This window comes from Trichosurus vulpecula, chromosome 7 (genome assembly GCF_011100635.1).
Source record: "Trichosurus vulpecula isolate mTriVul1 chromosome 7, mTriVul1.pri, whole genome shotgun sequence".
In the NCBI taxonomy this organism is placed as follows: domain Eukaryota; kingdom Metazoa; phylum Chordata; class Mammalia; order Diprotodontia; family Phalangeridae; genus Trichosurus; species Trichosurus vulpecula.
The window spans coordinates 261,754,006-261,780,308 of NC_050579.1; the positions used below are offsets into that span (position 1 = coordinate 261,754,006).

At 42.5% G+C, this 26,303-nt stretch overlaps 1 protein-coding gene across 10 annotated transcripts in view; it reads left to right on the forward strand.

The window, feature by feature from the left end:
• The first annotated feature begins 1,860 nt into the window (after nt 1-1,860).
• The window catches only part of MINK1 (misshapen like kinase 1), a 54,309-nt gene continuing 29,866 nt past the window's right edge, over nt 1,861-26,303 (forward strand). For 8 of the 10 annotated variants that reach the window (XM_036768653.1, XM_036768654.1, XM_036768655.1 and 5 more), the window contains exon 1: nt 1,877-2,218. In XM_036768653.1, coding sequence (XP_036624548.1) covers nt 2,162-2,218 — 57 coding nt within the window. In that variant the 5' untranslated portion in view covers nt 1,877-2,161. Of the gene's footprint in view, nt 2,219-26,303 lie in introns of all 10 variants that reach the window. The other 2 variants (XM_036768660.1, XM_036768661.1) reach the window with 2 other exon arrangements.

The following is a 26,303-nucleotide window of genomic DNA, read 5'->3' on the forward strand; positions in this document are numbered from 1 at the left end:
GGAAAGGTGAGCTTGTTTTTCAGCATCTGAAGCAACCCAGCTGTACTCTTCCGGACTTTTCTGTCAAGCCCCGGGAACCACTGGATGCTAGATCACACAAGCCCTGGAACTCAGAAGTCATAAGTACCTTTTGCCTCTAGGGCCTCTTGATTGGAAAGTAGAGATCTCCCAGAGGACCAGCCATTTCTTCCCTTAACTTCTCTATCATGCCCCTCAGCCGCTTACCTTTCCCTTTTCAGCTACCTTTTGTGTGTCTTTCTATTGTATATTGTAAGCTTCTTGAAGGCAGGGACATCTTTCTCATATTTTTATTCTCAACACTTGTGCCTGGCACATAGTAGAGATTTAACAGGTATTTTTTGAAAGACTAATAGCTGAGAGTTCAGTATCCCTGGAATGGCGCTTATTGGCCAGAGGGGGTTGAAGTATGTGAACCATTGGGAAATGAGGCTAGATGGTTATCAGTGGATGGGGGAAAGGTTTACTGATGAAGGCAGGTGATTAGAGGGTTCAAGGCTGCTCCCCCCCCCCCCCCCCCCCCCCCCGCCAGTTTTGATCTCATGGCATAATGTGTTGCTCTGTCCTGTGAAGCCTCTGGACACTAAATTCCTAAGTTCTGGAAGGAGGTCTGTCCCAGTGAGCCTGGGAGCCCTAAGAGGCTTATGGGCCTCCCCCCTAGTTCTATGGGGCTGAGGCAGGGCCTGGAAGTGTTGCACTCGCTATGCTTCTGGAGCCCCAACACACTAGTAAGTAGAAGCTTACAGTGTGATTCCATCAGAGGGGTATTTATCCATTAAAGGACAACCAGTCAAGTCCAAACTCTTCCATCATGGCATTCAAAGCCTTGAATAGGCTTAGTTCACCCTGCTCCCACACACAACCTGTTCTTTCTTGCCTAACATCCTCTACCCCACTTCACTCCACCTATTCCAGCCCTACCCATCCAATATACAGTCTCAGTGCATAATAAAATTGCACAAGGGGAGTCAGAAACCCTACAAAGGGTCACCTCATCAGACTCTACCTCTTAGCAGTTTTCATCTTCCACAATAATGAATGTTGGCTCACCTCCCTCCTTCCCATCCCCATGAGAGCCTTGAAGGCCGAGCTTTGAGGGCAAAGATAAATTAAAGGTGCAGACATATTCCCCACTCCAGGGAGGGCTGTCCTAGGTCTAGGTTTGATGTGAGTGGCCCCAAGGCAAGTTGTCCCGAACAAATACACTGCTTTCACCAGCTGGACAACGAAATCAATCAATTCGACCTATCAGCAAAATTTACTGCGAATAACCCTGGAGAACATTTCCGGGGCTCCCCTACCGCAGGAGTTCAGGCTCTGTACCTGCCCTCTCCCACTTCCATTCTCCCCAGGCTTTCCTTGCGGCACTCCCTCCCCCAGTGGTTCTCCGGTTGCCGTGGCGACCATGGTGGGTGGACAGCCTGTCCTAAGCCTAGCCTAGCCTACCCTATCCCGAGGCCCGCTCTCCCCCTTAGCGTGGGGGGTTGCCATGGCAGCCCCTCTAGAGTTGCGAAGTGGAACTGGGTGCCGCTCCTTTCCCCACCCCGCCCCACCCCGCCCGACCAGGTAGGTGGTTCAGCGAGAAAGTTAGGGCGCCAGTTGCAATTCTGGCCGGCGGGAAGGGAGAAGGAGGCAGGAGAGACTGGAAGAGCCTAAAAGAGAAGACGGGCTCCGTCCGGCGCACGCGCAACAGTTATGCCGTGCGCTCTGGCCCATCACATCCCGCACCTCTGCCCCACACCCACTTCCCTACGCTCCCGGCCCTTCAGCTGGTTCTTGCGCGTGCGCACAGCCTGCTCTCTGGCTCCCTCCCTCTTCCACCCTCGCTCGAAAGACGCGTGCGCAGTAGAGTTCAGGGGCTCCGGGTTGCGAGTTCAGAACTTGAGCTCCTGTCAGTCAGTCACTCGGAAAGGATCCTTTCGGGGAACTTATCTGCCTCTCGTCCTCCAACCTCGTCTTTGCAGGGAGCGGAAGGGGAGGCGAAGCGGAGCCCCGATCCCCTCTTCTCCCTCAATGGGGCAGAAACGACAACGGCAGCGCAGTAAGGGAGCCGGAGCCTGAGCCTGAGTGACCCCGCGTCTCTCCTGGGCCCGCCCAGTCTGAGCCTCTCGGCTCCGGCTCCGGCTCCGGCCCGGCCGCCGCCATGGGAGACCCCGCCCCAGCCCGAAGCCTGGACGACATCGACCTGTCGGCCCTGCGGGTGAGTGAGCCCGGGAGGGAGCGAGCGTGGCCCTGCCCCCAGCACCTGGGCTGCCGCGAGCGCTCGCCCCTCTTTTCCTCCCCTCCCCCTCCAGGTACTGAATCGTTTGGCCCGGGGCGCGCGCATCTGGGCCCTGGGGAGGGGCTGGAGGTGATTTGGCGGCCCCTCCCTGGGGTGCACCCCCGCTTTAAGGGAAGTCCCGCCCCCTCACGTGGAGGCCTCTTTAGCCACCCCTCCCCCCATTCCTTCTCCCCTGGGCCGTGTCTGCCCCCCCACCCCTCACGCACACACACACCGCACTCACCTGCACCCCTGTACACTTGCCCTCCGTCACCGCCGCCTCTCCTACCTTCCTTCCTTCCCCATACCTCCGCCATTTAGATCTCTCTCCTCCCTGATTATACTGCCCCTTCCGGCGATTTCCACATGCCCAGCACCCCCATCTTCCTCGTGATGCCCCTGCAACCTTGGACCCTCGTATCCCCTTCCTCGGGACTTTTCGTCCTCTGCAAATGTTTTGGAGATGAGCTTCCTTCCCTTTCCCTCCCTTTCCCCCGCCCCTCTGACACACTTTTCCTATGCCTGACATTCCCTAGCCTCCTTCACTTGTCTTTTCTGCCCCCCTCCCCCCCCCCAAATCACATGCAATGCGATTTTTGTGTCTTCTTCTCCCAGCCGCAGTTTAATGGCTGGCCTTCCTCCCCCTCCTCGGTTCTTTCATTACCTTTGTGATACTTACCTGCGGTCGGTCAGCTCATCCCCGCCAGGACTTAGGCTTTTGAAACCTATCTCGCTTGGCTGTATTAGAGCCTACCTCTAATCACTCCCCTCTCCACCCGAGACCAGTTCTCCCAATCTCCCTCCTGAGAGTGATGCAGTCTTCATCCAGGCCTTATATCCCTCGACATCATGTTACAGCTATGAAGCATTGTGGAATTGAAAAAGTCCGTTACACCTGGTGTGGAGTTGAAGCTTTGCTGTCCAGACTGTCTGCATAAGCCAGTATGCGGACATTTGCTGCAAGCTAGTCGGGATCTGTAGTCCACTAGAAAAAAAGTGAATGTGTAGTATGTGTGTAGTGTATGATGGGGATGAAGTGTTGGGTGGGTGGTGACCACGAAGATCCCTAGGGGGTGTGTATGTGGGCGGGGCGGGGGGGGGGGAGGTGTTCAGGGGGCAGGGGCTTGGAAAAATGAGGTGATTTCAGGGTGTAGGACTTGTGCCTGTCATTTCATTGTTTTGTCCCAGTGTCCTTGGTGGCTTCACAACAGGTGTGGAGGAAGCAGAGTTTACCATCTGGAGGCTAATCTTGTCAGCCCTTGCTCGGAGGGTTTACTGGAATTTGAGTTAGCCAGGGAATGTGACCAATACTGGGAGAATACGGTTAGTTTTACAGATGCCCCTCATTTGGAGCGAGTGAAGAGGCAGATGGAGGGGATGGAATAAAAGGGAGCAGAGTCATGTTGTTAATTGGGTGACACAGTTTTTTTTTTCCCTGCCATTTAGGTCATCATTTTCTTTGGCGTAGTGTCAGTCTATGAGACTTTGCTTCTACCAGGAGATGAAGTAATAAATTGTCAGGGAAGGCAAGAGTGATGTTTTAGTGAGTGGCTGTGGGACTATGAGGATTCAGACAGAGAAAACTGGCTAAGTGTAGAATATCTGTGACTTGAATAACCTAGATCCTTTCAAATAAAAGATCAGTTGGAATCCAGACTCTCAGCAAGAGGAACATTATGTGGCCTTCCCTGGGACTTTTCTTCTGTGACATATCTCTTCCCCACCCCCAACCAAGTCTTAGTTGTTGATTAACTCAGGTGGCTGAGGGCCTGTGACTGGTGATTAAAACGTATTAAAAACTTAGGGGTTAAAACTTTGCCATTAGAGCTATGTGAAACTCCAGGCTTGGCGCATTTCTCAAGGGTTGGGGGATGGAGAAGTTGAGGTAGTTCTTTTTGTAGTTTTGGAGAGGGAACCTCACAGCCCTCCTGCCAAGTGTACTATGACCTTGGATGTGACATTACTTCTCTGAGCTTTTACCTTTCTGTTTAGAGAAATGTTAGACCTGGCTCTGACCACACACTCCCAGTTTCTACCATTACTGGCTTCCTCCCCACCCCAACCCTCTGGGATCTAAGCATCTAGCTTCCATTTCTCCTCACCACCACTCCTGTCAGTGAGAGGCATCTATCTAACTTATCCTTTCATCCACCCATTTACATATGCATACAACCCTGTTTATCAAAACCTATTGGGAATGTTGCTCTGTTGATAGGTCCTACTGGCTTTCTTCAGGAAACTAGGCACTTATCCTACCCAACCTGTACATACATATGTGTTCCAACAGTAAGATGCAAGAAGATGCAAGCATCTTCTACTCTGTTCCTCTCTTCCTGTGAGAAATGGAGACCTCAGTAGTAAAGCCCATTTCTTTTCACTGCATCATAGAAGACTAGGAGGTGGGGAAAGGGACACACCTTCAGTATTTGTCAGCTGACCTCAAAGGGCTAAGTCATCTCCCTCTTCCTGTTTCAAGGTTTAGTTTTCAATTGAGGTGGAGAGTCCAAGTATTATCTGCAGCAGAAACAATGTATATTTTAGACCTGTGGAAAGGCTGCTTTGTGACCTGGAACAAGTTACTTAACTCTTCAGATTTATCCCCCTACCACCACCTTGTATGGGCCATATATGCTGGGCTACTCTGAATCCAAGCTCTGGTAAGGTGGTCAGGGCTGCTCAAGAGCTATGGGGTGGGTTGTCTGCTAGATCAGACAGGGTGAGGAGGGAAAGACTCACTACTGTACTGCTGTATAGCTGTCTCCTTCCTTCAGGACCCTATCTATTTTCTGATACCCCTTTCCTCCAGACTTTCTCCCCCTGGTGAGCCAGAAATTTTGGGCTACAGTGCTTTTGGAACTAGGGAACTGTGCACAGTGTTGTATTAATTTATCATTGTAGAAGAGCTGTCACTGGGAAACATTGCTAGGTAGAAGTTGGTAGCAAAGATGTTTTTTAACAATTTTTTTGTTCTGTTTGGAAAGATCTCTTTTCCCCTTCATTTTCTATTTTGATACAGTTGTGGAGTCTGCAACCCTTGGAAAGCTGGCAGCTCAGGGCATATGTTTCTAAGTTGTTGATCAATAAGGACCTGTTACTGTACACTGGTGTGCCAGGCACCCAAATGCTGGTGACATGCTCAGAAGAAAGGGGAAGTAGACAGGAAGAGGCAAATAAAAAATAGCACTTCCGTGGTGACATCTCTTTGTTTGGAGAATTAGTGATGGAATGTTTCATTCAGTTTAGTGACCTGGTGAGGAGCTGGAAAAGCATGGGGTGTGATAGGAAGTATAACTCTCCACAAAAGGAATGTGGTGGAAGGGAAAGGAGAATTAGGTAAAGTTTTTTCAGAAGGTGTAGAGGGATTGATTGGATTGTTCAGATGATGGCCTCCAGCAGCTTTTTCCCGTACCTTACCTTCAGTGAAAAGTCCTCCAATTGGGACAAGCTTTACCACCATTTAGGTTGTAATGAGGCTGCTATAAGAGTATTGGATTTTGGAGAAGATTCCTCCATATCTGGAGAGGATTACTTTGTGCCTTGAGGAGAAACAATAGTTTCTTAAGCAGCTTTTTTTCCTTTTAGCCCACTTCATAAGTTCTAATGACTCCAGCCTCCACAGAGTATCTTCAGTGAATGATAATGTTCCTGGGATGGATTGACTTAAAAAACTCATTTGCAGAATGAGCCCACTTATGCAAGGCAGATATGTCAAATTTGGGGCCCCATAACACTGCTAAGTGGGAAGGAACCAAATTAAAATGCAATTGGAAAATATTTAGTAAATACAAATATAATAAAATGTAGATAATTTTAATATGTGGTTTTTAAAAGTCAGTATGTGGCTGCAGAGATCCTTATGTGATCCTTTACTGGCCCTGTTTCTATTTGAGTTTAACACCAGTGATCCAAAGGACAGAATACTGCACAGGGCACAAAAGCTGTTTGCAGTCTTGCCTTCTTGCGCAGGCCTAAAAGTAAAGGAGGCTCTGATATTATCCACTTTCTCCCCCACCCCCCATCTAGAAAGGTAAAAGACACAATCCAAGGATTAGATGCCATCTAATTTCATCCTGTATCTCTAGGCACCATTCCAGAGAAAGTTATCAAAAGCCTTTCTTCAGACAATCGGTCACCAGATAACAAACGCCTGCTGTGCACAAAAGTCCCTGTTTTAGGCATGGTAGGGAGCATGTACCATATTACTGTGTTGTATTCCATTCAAAGGTTTTGTGACTTGTGGGAGCTCTCGATCTGTGAAGTTGTCTTGAATTCTCAGTCTTGAATTCTCACTTAAAAATCCATGGAAAAGGAAACTCCAACATCCTTTAATAAATGTGCTAACATCTCACAATCCTCAGAAATCCTTAAATCTAGCTTGTGATGGATTAAACCCATCTTATATTGTTCTGTACAAAGTAGCCTATTCTGCCCAAAGTATGTACACACTATCCTACCCCGTATCTCCCTGCTCTTAAAATGTGGAGGACTACAGTCAGTCTTTTTAGGTTGACATGCAACCCCTAAACTATTTATTGGATACCTGATGTGTATAGCCTGGATATAGAGGGTGACAGCATCTTCCCAGTCCCTCAGGGTCTCAGCCTTGCAGATCATCCTCAATTCTTCACTATCTCTCACCCTCCATATGTTGCCAAGGTCTGTCAATTTCACGACTGCAGCATCTTTCCAGTGCTCCCCCTTCTCTCCTCTGACACTGCCATCGCTCCAGTGCAGGCCCTTTTCTCCTCACACCTGGATTATTGCAATAGCTCGCTGGTTGGTCTCCCTGTCTCAAAGTCTCTCCCCACTCCATTCCATCCTCCATTCAGTCACTAAAGTGATTTTCCTAAAATGTAGATCCAATCATGTTACCCTCCTTCTCAGTAGGATCAAATAAAAAATCCTCTGATATTCAAATCCCTTCATAGCCTAGCTCCCTCTTACCTTTCCAGTCTTCTTATACCTTATTCCCCAGCATGTACTCTTCAGTCCATTGACACTGACCTTCTGGCTGTTCCACAAACAAGACACTCCATCTCTCAGGCCCGGAAATTTTCTCTGGCTGTTCCCCAAGCCTGAAGTGCTCTTCCTCCTCCACTCAGACTACTGACCTCCCTGGTTTCCTTTAAGTCCCCATTAAAATCCCATATTTTACAAGAAATCTTTTCCAACCCCTCTTAATTCTAGTGCCTTCCCTCTGTTAATTATTCCCCATTTATCCTGAATATAGCTGGCTTTGTATCTGATTGCATATTGTCTCCCCCATTAAATTGTAAGTTTCTTGAGGGCAGGGACTATCGTATCCCCAAAACTTACTAGCACAGTGCCTGGCATGCAGTAGGTGCTTAACAAATGTTTATTGATTGATTGCTATGGATATGTACGAGGAAAGCAACTGGTATATATACATACTGCATATATACATACACATATATACGTACTGTGTACAGATAGACTGGTGTATATGTATATGTATGTATGTGTCTCAGAGTGTCTATATGAAAGTACATATGTATGTATGAAAGTATAACAAAGGTAGCATTTATTTAGGACTTTAAAGTTTGCCAAGTGGTTTACATACATTATCCCATTTGATATACATATAAACAAATATCCTGAAAGCAATTAGATGGTAATATAGACAGTTGGGTGGCCCAGTAGATAGAGTTTTGGTCCTGAGTTCAGATTCAGGCACTTGTATCGTGCTGGACAAACCACTTAACTCTGCCTGAGTTTTCCTTAGCTGCAGAACGAGGGTGATAACAGCACCTAACTCACAGGGTTGTTGTGATGAACAAATGAAATAACATTTCTAAAGTACAGCGCGTGTCATGTAGTAGCTGCTGTATAAATGCTAGCTATTATTATCAGTGGACCCCTTTGTCAGTCTTCAGCCTACTGACCCCTTCTCAGAATAATGTTTTTAAGTGCATAAAATAAGATTCATAGGATCATAGAGGAATCGTAGGAGGTGCGACAGAAGGAATTTTTGGGATAGCTATAATTGGGAAACACTGGATTGGAGCTTATTCTTAAGGTGCAACCAGTTTGGCAACATCCATGGAATACATACCCAGCCGTGGGGCATCAGTTCCAGGCTTGACAACTTTTAATATATGGGCAAGGAATTCTTCAAAGGCTCATTCTCCCCCACCCTTCCATTAAAAACATTTTTTTGATTTCTTTACATTTGACAGCATAAGTTATCTGTTTGTGGTAAGGCGATACGAGCCAAAGTACCTCTCTCCTTCCTCTTAATTGCTGAAGTTATTCTGGGTACTGGGTCTAATCTGTTCAAGCACCAAACTACAGGGGATGTGATAAGTATTAACTTTACCCCAAGCTGAAAGTGTCATTGAAGTATTGCCAAGTCAGAGATTGGGGCTATGAGTTGTGGCTAGCTGCAAAAAGAACTACCTACCAAATCAGGAGCTTCTCAAGAGAACCTCAGGACTGACAAAAGGCCTGTTTCTAATTAACCAATGAGCGTGGTGAAATGGAAAAGAGTAGTAGATGAATTTGGAGTCAGACCACCCTGAGTAATGTCTTTTCTTGGAAATACCTTTTTCACTTGCCCCTTCCCCCTAGTTCTGGCACCATAATCAAATCAGCTCTGCCATTGTTCCTGGCTTAGGGTGTGTCCTCCCCTGGAGTCTCACTCTCGGTAACTTTCAAAACCAAAATGCCTCTCCTGACCACCACTTCCCTATCTACTTGGGTTGTCTTCTCCTATTAGATTATAAGGTCTTTGAGGTCAGGAACTGCCCTTGCTTTTGTATTTGATACATATTAAATGCTTAATAAATATTTTTTCCTTCATTCACCTGACCCAGATTTGAAGCCTAGCTCTTCTATTTATTATCCATGTGACTTTGGGCTAATAACCCCTGGGGAACTGAGTTTCCTCATTTGTTAAATGAGGATTTTGGACCATGGAACTTTCAGCTCTAAAATCTAACTTCCTGTAACCCTGGTAGATTAAGGGAGCCATGATGACTTGATGCTTATTTCAAGTCCTTCCATGAAATATTATTCATTCATATATATATATATGTATGTTCACACATACAAAAGTACGTACATGTATTCTGACCTCTGAGCCAAATCCTTATGTCACTAGAATATAAACTTTCAGTCTTTATATCTCCCCACAGTGCCGAACAAAGTTCTGTGGACACAGTAGGAATTAAAAAATACTTGATTGATTGATGACAGATGTGGACCTGGGCATTCTTTGGACTGATCTTTTTCCCATCAGATCCTTTCAGTTCCTTAATATTTTGGAGTACCTTCTATATTCTAGGCATTGTAGGGCATACACGAAGAAAATGGAGGCATTTCTCAGCTTATGACAACAACTGATTTATGAACCTGAAAAGCAGGTGGCATGCGATATGTTCTCCAAGATACTGCATCTGTTTCCCCGGGGAGGAGGAAAGAGAGGGACATTGCTGAGGCTGTGTCAGTGTCCTGGTTGCCTTTTTTCATCAGCCAGTGCCCTCTTTTGACTGCTGTGTACCATAACCTCCTTGTTCAAATACTGATTGATCAAGCTAGTGTCGTTACCATTATTGGTGTCTGTTATCTTTTGTATTGCAGAATCGAAGCTCAGTTTTGGGATACTTCTTTCCTAGGTAGAAGAAACTTTTATATGGGGCATCTTTTTTGCTTACATGTTAAGAATTACTAGTTTTCTTTGATGTATAGCCACTTATAGCCTTATAAATTTGCTTAGGTAAAGTACAGCAGGTTTTTTTTTCTTCTAACTTTTGTGAAAGGTCCCTTCCGGTCGCTTTTGTTAAGGTTGTTCTTAGAATAATTACTATATTAGCATCCAGGCTGAATAAGCTGCCCATCCTGAGATAACCTCCACTTTCATTGTCACTGACATACCATATTTAGATTGATTATGAGAGCCAGCACCTAGTAGTCGTCATCATTTCCCTCCCCCTCCCCAGGAGGTGCCTAAGTCTAAAGCCATTGAGTATGTACCAGGAGAATAATCATGAGTGATGAAAAGACTCTCTTCAAGGTAGGCTCAAGTGCCCCAGTCAATTAGCACGAAAAAAAGTCTGTCCAAGAGCTCAGGCACATGCCTCTTAAATAATTAGTTCTCAAATCTTCAAGAACACCCGAAGATCAGGTGGCCTTCTGATAAGGACTGAGGTCAGAAGCAGAACAATCTAGCCTCAAATTGAATTGCTTCCAAAGCTTCATCCTGTAACTGTCCCGTGGGTACTAATAATTGTTTCTGCTTGGAGAAGGCTGGTGAAGGACCAGAGGAATTGCCCCTCATCGGCAGCCTTTACATCCCAGCCTCTATCCACCTGAGATTTAGCCAGCTGTAATTAATCTGCAAAGATTCATCTCCTTCAGCAAATCTCACCAGAATATATACGATTTGGGCATTGGGCTTCGGTTTCATGTTTTATTGGTGTGGAGATGGTGTTTACCATTTAAAGATTGTTAACTGCTAAATGTTGGGGAATAGGCAACTCCAATTACCTCTCCAAACCTTGGAATGAGCCTCATAAACCTAGAAGAGAACATTTAGTTGGGAGAGAGGTAGAAATGTTTTCTGCAAGTTAGCTGCTGTATGGTCAAATATCTTTTCCAACAGCTTTTGTCTTCCTTTCCACAAATGGAGGTAAACTAGGTTTCTTTAGACTAAGATCTTAGAATCTTGCAGATATCTGTTCCAGCCCCCTCATTTTGAAGAGAAAGAAGCTGAGACTCAAGTTAAATATAATTTGTCTGTAGTCACACAGCTAATAGGTGGCAGAGATTTGAACAGTAGGTCATTTCCAAATTCATTGCTGAGGCCCAGGGAAGTGAAAAAAGCCTCGTAAGGTCACACACAACTAAGTCATAGGATTTCGAGAATTATAGCGCTGGAAAGGACCTTTAGAAATCATTTAACTCCGTCATTTTATAGATGAGGAAGTAAGATGTAGGGATTTTGTAATTTACCCTATATTACATAATTAGTTTCAGATCTAGTATTAGTATACAGGTCTCCCTGTGAAGAAGGCAGATTTTGCCTTTACACCCCACTTTATCCACCCTCCCTCCAAGAGGTGACAGTAAGCTAGTAGGCATATATTGTTTTGATATATGGATGAAACCTTCAGCAAAACTTGGCTTCCATTTTAGGCATTCAGAAGCAGAATCCTGGAAAGGGTTGGTAAGGATGGCAGGATGGAGCCCCAGGCCAAAAGCAACTTTAAAAAAAATGTATTTTAAATTTAAATACTAAAGCGTAAATACAAAATAAGAAAAAGGAAAAAAGATCATCATGTGCACAGCAGAACACAAGAGAGGATTCGAAATTTATAGCAATACATTTTCATTTCAAGAGAGCTTATATAATAAATACTACACATTGTTTTCAGAAGTCTTTCTTTGCTTCCTTGTAGGTTTTCTTTTCTTCTCTGCTGTGCATTTTTTGCTTTGTTCTCCCCCCACACACACCCCAGGCTACAGTTAAGCATGGATATATATAGATATACACACAAAAATATATGACACATTACCCATATGTATATAGACTACACGTAGAAATCTATAATCACACATATGTATATACATACATTCATATGTATCTATGTAAAACAACTGTATTATGCTTGTTTGTCCTGTGTTTCTCTGAAGGTAGATAACATCTTCCTTCATAAAGTCCAAGTCTTTCCATGTTTTTCTAAATCCACCAGCTCGTCGTTTCCTACACCACAGCAACATTCCACCCATGTACCATCTAGTTATTTTAAGTAGTCTAAAACAATATTGATTAATATGGCTGACATATAGCGTCGTTTCCCTATTTTTCTCTTTTGATTAAATCTTATTTTAGCTTTGGGTTTGTCTGAGATCATGTTTACTCCCTTGGCTTTTTTTTTAACCTAATAACTTCTGCTCCAGATCTTCGTGTTTGTGTGTATCTCATTTCCTATTCTTTCTAACTCCTGCTTCTACCCACTAGCTGCTCTCCTATCACTTAACCTATACTCCCCCCGCCAAGGATCTCTCCCTTATCCTCCCCCCACCTTTCCCCTTGCACCAATGATCCCTCGATTATCCTCTAACCCCCACCCTAAAATCCCTCCCTTATCCAAAAGCAACTTTGGTAGAGACAGAGCAAGAACTGTTTCAGGTTTTGTCTTGTTTTGGGTTTTTTTTTTTTTTCATTCAAAGGGTTTCTTGGAGACTCCAGGGCTGGTGAGTGTTGGTCCTTTTCGGGGCAGTTCCTAACTTCAGGAGAACCCCAGGGAACAAAAGACGCCTCTCACCAGCCCTGTTTCCCATTTTTGGACCAGTGACTGGGCAGCAAGCTCAGGGGAGGTGTCGAATCCACAACAGTAGAGGTTGGATTTGAGAGATGCTGTGTATAGAGTACAACTCCTGTTTCCTCAGAATACAAATGGAGAGAATCTCATTCCTATGGAGCCTGAGCTAGGAATGTATATTTTTCTCTAGGTTTTCTTTCTTGGTTATCCTGCTATCTGTCTGACTACTCTCTCAGGCTCCTTTGCTGATTCATTGATCATATTAAGCCCCCTAACTCTTTTCTTCTTCCTTTATATTCTCTTTCTTGGTAAGCTCATCAGTTCTCAGAGATTTAACTAAAATCTTTATGCAGATGAGAGACAGACAGACAGACTGAGAGCGTTGTGCTAGCTGTATTCCTTCCCTGAGCTTCAGTCCCACATCACTAATTGCCTGTTAGACTTAACAAACTAGAGGTCCCAAAGACGTCTTAAGCTCAACTTTTCCAAAACTGAAGTAATTTCCCTAAAACCTTCCCCTCTTCTAAATTTCCTGTTTCTGTTGATGGTACCACCATCTTTCCAGTCTCCCAGGTGTATCTTGCTTTCTCTCTCTCCTCTCCTTTCCTCCTCTTCCTCCTTCTCCTCCTCCTCTTCTCTCTCCCCCTCCTTTCTCCCTCTCTTCCCCCTCCCCCCATCCTAACATCCAATTACCCATCTTACCAGCTTAGTTTAGACCCTTATCATTTCTCAACTAGATTATTACAACAGCCTCTTTAATTGGTCTTCCTCCTTCAAGTCTCTCACCTCTCCAGTCCATCCTGCACACTGCTGCCAAAGGTCTGATCATGCGACTACCCCATCCGTCTACTGCAGTGACTTCCTATTTTGCCTCTAGCATAAAACACCCCTCCCCACCCTTTGCTTTTAAAGCTCTGTACAATCTGGTCTCTCGCTATCTTAACAGCTTCCTTGGACATTATCCCCTTTTCTGTATTCTGGGACTCTGGGATCCAGCCAAATGGCCTCCTTCTGTTTCAGTGCCTTTGCATTGGCAGACCCCATGCCTAGAATGTCCTTCTTCCTTAGCTCTGCTTCCGAGTCCTTCTTTTAAGCATCAAGAATCATCCTTTCTGTTCCCTGCAACTGCTAGTGCTCACCCTCCCCAACTTCCTTGTATTTAACTACCTTACATACATTGGTATTTCTTCAGTTTGTGTTTATGGCTATAACTTAATAGATTCTTGTCTTCTCCATGAGAATGTAAGCTCCTTGAGAACAGGGATGGTTTCTTGTATCCCTGGCACACGTCTGACACTTCATGAATGTTGAGTTGTTGATTACTTTGTTGGAGGATCTAAGAGCCTAAGCTGTGTCTCTTCACCACTGCTGTCTGAGGGGTCATGCCGTAATCAGACTAATAGGAGATAATTCCTTATTCTTGCTCATTAAAGTTTACATTCCCTGATGGAGTCTTGACCTGAGGCATGACAAAGCACAGGGCAGGAGGTGCAGAGAATGACAGATGGAAGACCCAGAGGATGTCCAGAATACGTAGGATTACAGATTTAGGAGGCCTTCTAGACTCATTTCTTCAAGGCCAGAGGTTGGCAAAGCTGGAACTCTCACTTCTACTATAAATCTTTTACTCCTTCCACTGCACCATGCTGCCAATATTCCCTGTATATTTTAGCTTTAGGGTTCACAATCAGCGTCATATTAACTAATAAAAGTCTTAAGAAAAATATTTATAGATATTTTCAGTTTCTCATGTTGCCGTAGTATTCAGACTATCTCTGCTCCTAGAGGAGCCATCCCAGATGACATATAGTATTATTTTAGAGAAGGGGAAAAAACATCAGCACAACTGATTGATACACAGAAAAAGTCCAGAAACATGTGCAGTGTGTACCACCTGTGCACCTGATAATAGTCTTTTTTTGACTTTTTCACTTTTCTTTGGGAATATCCTTGAGATGGCTCTGTTTAATTTGTGTAACTGTACGTATCTATCTGTATTTAAGTACCACCGATATATACTGTTGCCTTCTAGGAGAATATAAACTCTTTAAGGGCAAAAACTATTGCTTTATACTCTTTATTCCTATTGCCTAGTACGGTGTCTCGAATATAGTTACTTAATAAATGTGTGTTTAATTAAAGTTGTTTGCTCTTTTTCTAGGAACCACACCAGGGTGCAAGGAGAGAGTTTATCCTTCTCCCCATATCCCCTTGAGAGCCTCACTTTTGAGGTATGGGAACTTTTGGGGGGCAAAGTAGAGCAGAGTTTTTATTTGTTCATTAATTCTTTTTGCACTATCCCAATGCTTCTTACTCCCAATGCTTCCACTAACCCCTGGCTCACAACCACCCTGAGGGTTCCATGGCCCTAAAAATTCATCACCCTGCAGCCAGTCTTAAATGATGAGACTCCCAGAATTTACTAGGCTGGTGAGATGACAGACAGTCTGTTCTCATTCTAGGCCTGTTGTTAAAATCTTCCCAGCTCCGTAGGTTCTGCTATAGAGGGCTGGTACTCTGCTAGCATAATGCCTTGGAAAAAGCAAACAAAAACTTCCACACCAAGATGAGGCACTGGCTATTTAACAATATTTGTTAAGCACTTACTGTATAGAACACACCATATTTTGAGATGGGGACTCTATTTGCCCAAATCTTTTGTTCAGTATTCCTAGGTTGAATTATGACTCAGGCTGATTCAATCAGTGTGCTACGTGCTGGGGATACAAAAAGAGGCAAAAGGCAGTTCCTGCCCTCCAGGAGATCACAGTCTAATAGAGGCGACTACGTGCAAACAAATCTATCATACAAACAAGTATATCCTCTCTATATAGAGGATAAATGGGAAATAATTAACAGAGAGAAGGCACTAGAATTAAGAGGGGTTGGGAAAAGCTTCCTGTAAAAGATGAGATTTTAGTGAGGCCCCCAGAAAACCCAAGGAAGCTAATAGGCAGAGTTGATGAGGGAAAGCATTCCAGTCATGGGGAACAGTCAGAGAAAATGCTTGGAGCTGAGAGATGGAGTGTGTTTTTTGTGGAACAGTCAGGAGGACACTATTACTGGATTTATCGTGGGCAATGTCTCCAATGAGTTGTTTACCAATGGGGGTAACTATCTCATGCCCATTACAAATGAAGTTTGCGTCTGCAAACCCCAACACATCCCATGCAGATGCCTTTTCTGATAACGTATCTCTGTAGTAGTATATTTCAGTACTTCAGAACATCTGTGACTTCATACCTCGCACTGCATTTCTCTTACTGGTATTGATTGTAGCCAAACTTGTGGTGTAAGCCTCTTTGAAGTTAGCTAGACTGGGCCTTAAAGGTCAGACACAGTCCGTTGCTGGAACCATATCCAATTTCCTGCTTGGTCACTTTTAGTCCTAGAGCTTGTACGCTGTTGATAGTCTTCAGCTACTTACAGTCATTCCTGTGCTATAATGAGGCCTCAGAATAGGAATTTAATGGGGTGTTACATATTTGTATTATAATTTTATATCTCCCCCTGCCCAGGACAGACTGAACAGAGCCTCCCATCTCCTACCACAAGGCAGTGTAGTATATAAACCCATATTGTTCCCCCTCCGTGCAAACAGGATTGATTATCCCCCAAATATCCCACTGACTTCTATGAGAAGCTTGTGTAATCGTTAGCTTTGTTTTTCATTACCAGCATGTTTTGTTTTGACATAGCAGACAAGTCTAAACAAAGTACTAATGCAGTACATTTCCTGAAAACAATTAAGCTAACCAGTATAAGGGTTATTTCAGCTGGTGGTAGATGCAACTTTAACAGTTCTGTAATTTACTATTTGTTTTTAAAAATTTGAATATTATATCTTGGAGTTTACCAGAGTTGTGTTGCCATTTTAATAATATTTTCATTTACATAGTTGTAAGCAGTATGGATATTTTTCTTTTGGTTTACTCTATCACTTCATATCAGTTTTACCATATTTCTTTGAACTGTTCACGGCAGGACCAGTTTCAAAGGTGTTATTCTCAACTCTTCTGAACCAGTTCCAAAGATCCCTTTTCTTGATTCCCAAGAGCATCATATATGGGACATCCTAAGCCCATACTCTGCCCTCTCTTTATGTATTTAAGCTAAGATGCTCCCAGGTTTGTCGAGGTGTCTGTCTTCGACCTGTAGTAGGTTCAGAATGTATTAATTACTGATAATGATAGATTATTAGAGCTGATAATGATGATGCCTATATTCTTTTTCACCTCCCACTTACATTCTTTTTTATTTTTAATTATTGAAAAGCATTATTGGTGTCTTTAGTTTGTATATCAGTAATTTCTGGAAATCTAACTCTAACCCTATCCTGCCTTCACATTTTTTTTTTAGCTCTCCACTGTAACAAAGAAAAACAGATGAGGTATAAAGAGACCTCGTGTGAAAATAGGTACGACATAGTTCCCTTGCCACTCTCCTGTCCCCCACCCCACTTTCCTGCCAAGTGAGAGATCTATTTCACTATCTATTCTCTGGGGTCAATATTGGGTTGTTGTTGAGTGAAAAAATAGGGCCATTCTTCAATATATGGGTGCCCCCTCAGATTCCTATTCTTTTTTTTTATTTTTAAAATTTTTTTTAAAAATTTATTTTACCAGAACACAAATACAGGATAGAGAAAAGAAACAAAAACCTATCATAAACTTAAATATTGAAACTTAAATACAAAGTAAGAAAGAGAAAAAAAGCATGTCATGCATAGCAGAACGTAAGATAGGATTCAAAATACACAACAATAAATTTTCATTTCAAGAAAGCCTGTGTGATAAACAGATTCCCATTCTTTACCCTCTCTAAAAGAGCTATAGACATTTTTGTAACATCCTTAGAGTTTGTTTTGCTTATCTGTCACTTAATCTTACTGTTCACTTATTTTTTGGTAATGTCTGACATTTGAGGTTTTCTTAGCAAAGAGTGGTTTGTCATTTCCTTCTCCAGCTCGTTTTTATAAGTGAAGATACTGAGGCAAACAGGATTAAGTGACTTGCCCAGGATCACACAGCTAGTAGGTTTGAACTCAGGAAGTTGAATCTTTCTGACTCTAGGCCCAGCACCCTATCCACCTAGCTGCCACTTAATTGATTCCAATTTCTGCTTCCTCCTATTTCCCTGTTGAATGAAATACATTTCTGTATTCGTGTGTGTGTGTGTGTGTGTGTGTGTGTGTGTGTGTGTGTGTGTACACACCCACTTTGACCAGTTCAGTTGAGAGTGAGGTTCAAATGTCAGCTGTCCCTCTACCCCTTCCTCCTTGTTTGTAGAGATGTCTATTTGGACATGAGATAATTTTCCCTAACTTTTCTTCCTTCCATCTCATAATGTATTCCTCTTCCCCACTCTGTTTTTGAGATCATGAACAAAACCACTCCCAAGTCTTGTCTGATTTGATTCCCTAGACTCCCTCTTTGAGTCCTGACAATGATAATGTTCAGAGGAGACACATTCTTTCCATATTTGAATATAAGCAATTTGTCCTTGTTTAGTCCCCCATCATTGTTAATTCATGTCTACTTTTTTTGTTTTCTCTTAACTCTTGTGTTTGAATTTCAAAGCTGCTACTTGGCTCAGGTTTTTTCATCAGGAATACTTGGAAGTCCTCTATTTCATTAAAGCTCCATATTTTCCCCCTGTAGCATTGTATTCAGTTTTCTTGCGCAAGCTATTCTTGACTGTAAGTCAATATCTTTTACCTTCTGGAAATTCCAAGTTCTCTGCTCCCCTTTATAGTGGCGGCTGCTAAATCCTGTGTAATCTTGACTATGGATCTTCATTACATGAATTCTTTCTTTCTGGCTGTTTGCACCATTTTTTCTTTGAGTTAGTAGCTCTGGATTTTGGCTCTGATATTCTTAGAAGTTTTCACTTTGGAATTTCTTTCTACTTTGCCTTCTTTTCCAAGAGGTCTGGATAGTTTTCTTTGAAGATTTCTTGAACTAGATGAATTCTGAGTACAGGTTGAAGGATATTGTTTTTCACTTTATTTCTGCCCCCCCCCCCCTTTTTTGGTGGTGGTGGGAACATGGCTTATATAGAAATATGTTTATAGAAATATGCTTATGTCATACTGCTTACCTTCACAATGGGTGGGGAGGGGCTGGAAGGAAAGAGAATTTAAAACTCAAAATAAAATTAATGTTTAAGAAAGATTCTTGAAAATGATATTTACACGCTTATTTTAGTCGTGGCTTTCAGTTACTGGAGTAATTCTTAATTTTTTTTCCTCTTCATTTTGGGTCAGTTTTTTGCTTTACATTACATTTTCTTTTTTTTTTTTTTTAAGTCTCTTAACTTTGTTTTGACATTTCTCATTGCCTCATGGATTCATTGGCTTCTATTTAGTCCATTCTAATTTTCAGGGAGTTTGTTGCTTGGGCAAGGTTTTGTACCTCTTTTGTTAAGCTGCAAATTCCCTTTCCAATCCTTCCTGTAGCTCTCATTTCTTTTCCATCTCCCCCCCCCCCACCCCATCATTCTTGTTTCATTTATAAAAGCATTTTAAATTCTTTATTTTTTAAAACTCTTGCTTCATCTCTTCTAAGAATTCTAGTTGAATTTGTACCCAGGCTGTAGGGTTTTTTTGCTTGTTTTTGGTTTTTTGAGGCTTTGTTTTGTTTCAGAGTCATTCTCTGGGTCTTGAGCCTCCCTTTCACCATAATAGCTTTTTATGGAAGGATTCTTTTTTTTTTTTGGTTGCTCAGTGTTCCAGCGTCTTTCTTGACTACTGACTTTGTGTTAGGGCCAGGTTCTTCACACTTCTAGAATGAATCTCTGGGTTGATAGTACCTGCAGAATAATTCCAAAGTAGTCTGATTAAGGGCAAAAGGCTGTTTGTTGCTCCTGCTCTGAGCAATGGGCCTGTAGGCTTGCCTGTTTAGTATTTCAGTAGACTGCTTTTGGGTTCAGCCCCCATCGGTGAGCTGATTCAGAGTGACAGCACTGCAGGCCTGGGATTCCTGCTCTGGTTGTTCTGTTGCAGACTTTAGAAGAGCGAACTGAGCCGTGCTACACTCCTGGGGGTGGAGCCATACTGCTACCTGCTGCTCCTTTTGAGCTCGCTTTCCTCTTGGTGTACAGGGTCCTCACCCTGGCATACCCATGTTTCTTTTCTTTCTGGCTTCAATCTTCTTGGAATATATACTTGATAGTGCATTCTCTTAGCCAAAGGGGTTGAACAATTTTGTGACTTTCCTCGTGTAATTCAAAATCATTTCCCAGGATTGTTGCACTAATACATTAGTGCCCTGCCTCCATTCTTGCTGCTCCAAGTTCGATTTCATTTATTCTTGCATTCATTAGCATAGTACTATACTATAAAATGTGGGTATAAAAGAACTGTAAGATATGATCCCTGCCCTCCAATAGCTTGGAATGCATAGAGCTGTATCTTATTTGTACATAGCTGTCGTCATATTGCCTCCCCTCAGACTGTGCGCTCCTTGAAAGTAGGGACTGTCTTTTTGACTATATTTATATCTCCAGTGCTAAATTAGCACAGTGCCTGGCATCTATTTTAATAAGTGCTTGTTGGCTGACTGACTCTTTTCTTCTTGATTTTTAACATGATTAAAATAAGAGTGGTGTGGAGGGGTGCATGGGGAGCACTCTTTTTTTTTTCAATTTATTTATTTTTAGTTTTCAGCATTTGCTTTTATAAGATTTTGAGTTCCAAAATTCCCTCCTTCCTCCACTTCCCCCTCCCCAAGACGGTATACAGTGTCCTCCTTGTTCTTCGAGCACTCTTTCTAGGAATGATGAGGAGCATTTCATCCCAGCCACCCATCCTCTATCCTCTTTCTAGAGCTACTTCCCATTCGTGCCAGCCTCCTGATACTAATTTTCTTACGTATTCTCAGCCTCCTTCTTTCCTTCTCTTTCCCCATGCAGATACCTTAAGGAAATGGAATAGAAGGGAACTTAGTGACAGAAGTGACTTTGGTTCTTAGCAGTTTTGTCATCCCAAAGAGAAAGGATTTTCCTCTGAAGAGTAAAAGCCTGTATGGATTTGTACCTTGGTTACTTGGGAAGTTGTCTTCTTTCTCTCACGTCATCTACTCTGTCCCTAGGGATGAGATAACCCACCCTTGATGGGGCTGGGCTGGGTGAATCCTTTTGTTCAAGCAGGAGGTCGAGAATCTGTTTGGGGAGAGGAGGAGGGGCAGGTGAGATAGAACTGTGAAGTGGACCTTGAAAAGTCTCCATGTCTTTGGGGTGAGGAACCATGGTTCTTTTGGTGGAGAGAAGAAAGTCAGTGGCTCCTTTGTAGGGTTAGGTAGTAAAGAGAGATCCTGTAGGTATACTGGACTTGTCTCCTCCAGTAGGCTGATCTCATACCTTATACTCTTAACCTCCTGGCCAGGTTGATTCCAGATCCATGCCAATACCTGCTTCACTCTGAGGTACTCCTGAATAGATATAATACTTCTTCCTGCCCCTTTCTGGCCCAAAGTAACTTTTCTTATGATTGAAATTAACTTCCCTGCCTCCTCTCATTTGCTCCATTCCTAGGTTTGTCACTACCTTAAATGGGATGGGAAGGGTGGAGAGACAAAGGGACACACAGGCCTGGTAGCTCTACCACCTTCTGTATGGTTGTGGACAATCATTTAACCCCTCTTAGTCTCAGTTTACTCATCTGTAACATGAAGGTACTATTTTCTACCTCATGGAGCCATTCAGAGGAAAGAATATTCAGAGTTGCCTTCTAGCCGGGCTTATTGGGTAATTCTGACCATTAATTCCTCTTCCTACAGTTTAAAGACCCATCTATTTCTTAGATTAAGCAAGGTATCAGTAAGTATATATGCAGCCTGATTTGCTGAACCTCAGGCTTCATGGGGTATTCTTTTCTTACATGTTTCCTAGTGACATCTCTGACTCCCAAATATCTTTCCCATTAAGGTCTTGCCTAGTAGTTAGACATTATTAGCATTTTTCCACAGGAAAATGATTCATTGACCCTGTTTGTACTTAAAACTATCATCCTTTTCATCTTTATTATAATATTAATAAAACAGGTAAACTGAATTGTTTTTCTTATATTTGAGATAAGTGAAAGCCACTGTATGTGCTATAAAAAGGCAATCCTGACTGACCTGGGTTCTGTACCTGCCACTGTCTAACTGTGTGACCTTGGGAAAGTCATTTCCCTATTTTTTCCTCTGTAAAAAGGAGGTCAGATTAGATGGCCTCTTCTGGCTGTGGCATTCTGTGGTTTTAATAAGTGAAAAAATTCAGTGGTGGTGGGGGGAGGGTTAGAATGAGAGCCAGTAGTATTTCTTTTGAGAAGCTGCTTGAAGACAAGAGGGGACAAAGGAAATGATCATACTGAGCTCATTTCAGGGGAACAGAGAATCTAGCAGAGGAGAAATGAGATCGGACCTAGTATGAAAAACTTGCGTACTTAACATTTACATAAATAGCTCTTATTATTTCAGTGTTTTCTTTAGAATCTCTCATTTGACCCTCAGAAAAACCCTCTAAGATAGGTATCTCCATTTAAAACACATCATCTTGTCCTTACTTGGGGAAGCTGGGGAAGAAAACTGAAGCACAAATACAAAGCATATTAAAAAGACCAAATTAATTTAGTACATCCTCCACTAAAATCCTCTTCTTATACCTCATCGCGTGATTACCCAGAGTTATGTCAATAGAGTGCAGGCCTTCAGGCAACTGCTACCAGGCTGGGAGCATTTTAAGTATAGGCCAAATGATAGGCTGTGTATCTGTTGTCCAAGGGGCCTCCTAACTAAATTTGGAGAGGTTAGCCACAGCATAAGATATTTTTCAGCAATAAAAACTCTCAAAAATCATCCACTGTGTTACAGAGTAGCTGTAACCTGTGTTGGAGGGATGAATACCCACACTGACAAAAGCATAGGTCCTTGAACTGATATAGTACGTATTGAATGTAAGTATTTAGGGAAGAAGTAAAGGAATAGAACTGGCCAAGAATTAATCTGGGAAAGCTTTCTAGACTAGGAGAATTTTGATTTGGCCATTTAAAGGAAGGACAGGACCCTAGAGTAAGAACACTCCCTCCTCTTTACTCCTAACGCTATTAAAGATGCCCCAGAGTACCGCTCTAGATTGTGTTAATATTCTTTTCTTCCTGGCCTTCATACTATTTTTTGTAAATAGTATTTTATTTTTTCCATTTACATGTAAAGATAGTTTTCAACATTCACTTTTTATAAGATTCTGACTTCCAAATTTCTTCTCCCTTGCATGCCCCCTCCCTAAGGTGGCAAGCCATCCAATATAGGTTATACACTTCATACTCTTTAAGAGTAAGAAATATACCCTATAATTACTGGCTGTGGATGTGCGAGGATGAATGTCTAGACCAGTAGACACAGGTTCATATGTTATGTGGTTAAGACCAGGAAGAACAGCTGTGTCAATTGATGCAAATTTTTATTGTAATTTTACTTGGAAATAAAAATTTAAATCTTATCTCTGTATTCTTTGTCTCATGGATAAAAAATACACTGTGTCCATTCATGCAGCATGGTCCTCAATTAACAACAATCTCGTTTCATCTGCTTTTTTCTTCCATTGTTTATATGGGTCCTATAAACCCTCCTTCATTCAAGAAACTGTCCAGAATCACTTGAAAAAGCATGCTTACTTCAATTAAGCCTGGCCTTTCTAAATACCATTCAAACAAGTGTTTACTAAAGAGCTACTATATATAAGGCCTGAGATTACAAAAACAAAAATGTTCTTGCCCTCAAGGACCTCACGTTTTACTGAGAGAAAAATCATTTACACATAAAAGTCCCTATGAAATATATCTAAAGTAATTTGATGTGGGGCTGTAGGCACTACCAGCTTGGAGGGGGGCACAGGGAAAAAGCCTCATGTAAGAGAATTCTAAGAGATTTCTAAGAGATACATGTGAGTAAGAGAAGTACATTCTAGGCATGGGGGACAGACTGCAAAAGATGGGGATGGTGTGTGAGCAACAGCAAGTCGGTCAGTTCAGATGGGACCTAAACTCTGTGAATGGTTGTAACATGAAATAAGTCTGGAAGAGCTCTAAATGTCAAACATAAGAGTTTGTATTTTATCCTAGAGGCAAAAGGAATCTAGAAGTTTTTGAGTAGGGGCATGATAGTAAAATCTGTGTTTTAGGAATTCAGAGCTGTGTGATACCTCTCATTTCCATTGAGGAAGGCATATAGTTACTTCCTTTCCTGAGTACCATGCATGGTATAGTATATAGGTTTCTAGGACTAGAAATGTAATAACTTATCTCACTATTAAGGAGCTCTCCCTAAAGGGTAAGATTGCCATTGGGGAGAAGCTTGGGGTTTCTAGGCATTCCTAGCCTAACATGGGAGAAGAAAACATTCATGAGAAAAATATATACAACACATAGCATAGACATGAGAATAAATTTTTTATATATATATATATATATATATATATATATATATATATATATATATATATATATATATATATATATAAAATACATAGAAATGACAAAATATAAACAATTCAAGACCAAAAAATGTTGAATGAATGATATAACTAATAACAGCTGGGTGAAACTATGGGGGGGGGGGCAGAGTCAGTATCCAGGAGAGGATGTTTAAAGATTTGGGCTAGAGGGAGGTACTAATTTAGGAACATTTATTTCTTAGAAAGGGCAGGGACAGATGGAAATTCCTTGAGAGAACATATATATAGGATTAGAAATCCAAAGTTGGATCAGAAACTATCTAGTCCAACCTCATTTACAGATAAGGAAACTGAGGCTCAGAAAAGTAAAGTGGTGGCCCAAGGTCTGAGAAGAGTAAATATCAGCAGTGGGAGCTGAATCCAGTTCTTCTAAATCCTGTGCTGGTGCTTTTTCCAGTGTTTGCTCCATGACCCTACTTCCTAGAATTTTATATCCCGATCAGTTGGGGAGAGTTCTTCATGTCTCACCTAGATCCTTCCTGCTGTTATATCAGTTCATTTCTTCTGGTTTGGTCCTTGGCAGATACAGAAAACATGATCTCCAAACTTAGGAAGGCCCAGAGGGGCCTTTCCTTTAGAGGGGAAAGGAAGATTGGACATGTGATTTCATTAGTATAGGGAAATTCCAGATGAGTAAAGTCCCTCTACCATTGCAGGTCAGCACCTTCTCTGCAAATTATCATCTTAGAGAGTAGCATAGAGCATAAAAAAGTTAAGTGACTTGCCCAGGTTCACACCATATGTATCAGAATTGGGATTTGAGCTCAGGTCTTCCAGGTTCTGGAGCCTCTAATATAGCTATTATACTATGGGGTCAGGAAGAGTGACACACAGCCAAACAACAAAAATACCACGCAGTCCTCTTCAACCCAGACTTTAAAGGTCTGAAATTCGGTAGTACCTGCTTTAGTCTTACTGTGTACTCTCCAGTAGTCCTGATCTATGTCTTGCCACTTGACCCAGATGGCTCCAGAGGAGAGAGTGAGGCTGGTGACCTTGCACAGCCCTCCCTCACTTTAATCCAGTTCACTTGCAAGTTAAGACATCACCTTCCTGATGTCATGGTCCTCTTTGAGAATGAAAGACAAATAACAACTCTCCCTACCCCTCACCTTGTCTTCTTTGTTTTTTTTTTTAGCTTTGTCAAATTTGCTTCTAAAGGTATAATCCATGACATGTGGGAGGAATAATCCTCCTCCCCTTTGTGCCCCCTCAGTCTCTGGGGAGAGGAAGAAAAAAATTAGGGTCATAGCTTAGCTTGCTTTTCCCACAAGGGCACAATCCCACTTCTGAGTCTAAATACCCCTCTGAATCTAGTTCCAGGGACACTGGTTTCCCAGGGCTTCTATGCTGGGTTGGTTGGCTGTACCAACCTACCTGCAGTCCTGGCTCCAGGGCTTCCATGGGTCGATCTTTTGGCTTGATGGGGATCACTTTTGGCACCTGGAACCGAGGAGGTCAAACAACACAGACCAGAAACAAACACACTTCTCTCCCGCCCCCCAGCCCATTTCTTGGACCAGTAAAATGGTATCTTAATCCTCTAGATACAGCAGAAGAGAGCTGCAGAAAGAGAACTCTGCAGATGAGCTGCTTGGTCTTGCCAGTTTCAAAGATGAAAACAGCCAATCAAAGGAGGCTGCCCTCCTTATGTGCCCCATGTGGTTGGGATGGCAATAGGTACATGTTAGGCAAACTGGGCATATTCAAAAGGCCCCTCAAGGGTGTCTCCATGTTAGGAGAACTGAGTATGCCCAGAGAAGCCTTGGGTACACATTTCCTGTTTGAAATTTGTTGTCCCCAGAACATAGGCAGGGGTGCTTTTTTTTTTTTTTAATAGTTTTTACATAGTTCTCATCCCAAGTTTGGAGTAGTTCTCTATGGTCTTGAGGAGGCATGATGTCCTTTCACTTACTTTCTTAGTGCTATAAAGTCTCAAAGAAACCAATGTTACATTATCATATGCAATCCCACATGTACAGATAAAAAAATTGCAATTATTTCTAAATACTGCATTTTGGAGATTTGCAGAACAAGGAACATTTCACAGAGTTTCCTAAATAAGCCAACAAAATAAGAAGCATTTTACAAATTTTATGAAATATCTTTCCTTGCTTATCCTTACAGGGTCTTTCTCAAACTACAGGCAAAAGAAAGAACAAAAACTGACTCCTGCTAAGAACAGAAACTTGGTCCACACTGAGCTTTCCAAGCTACATGAAGCTCCCCCTGCAGGGATTTGAGAC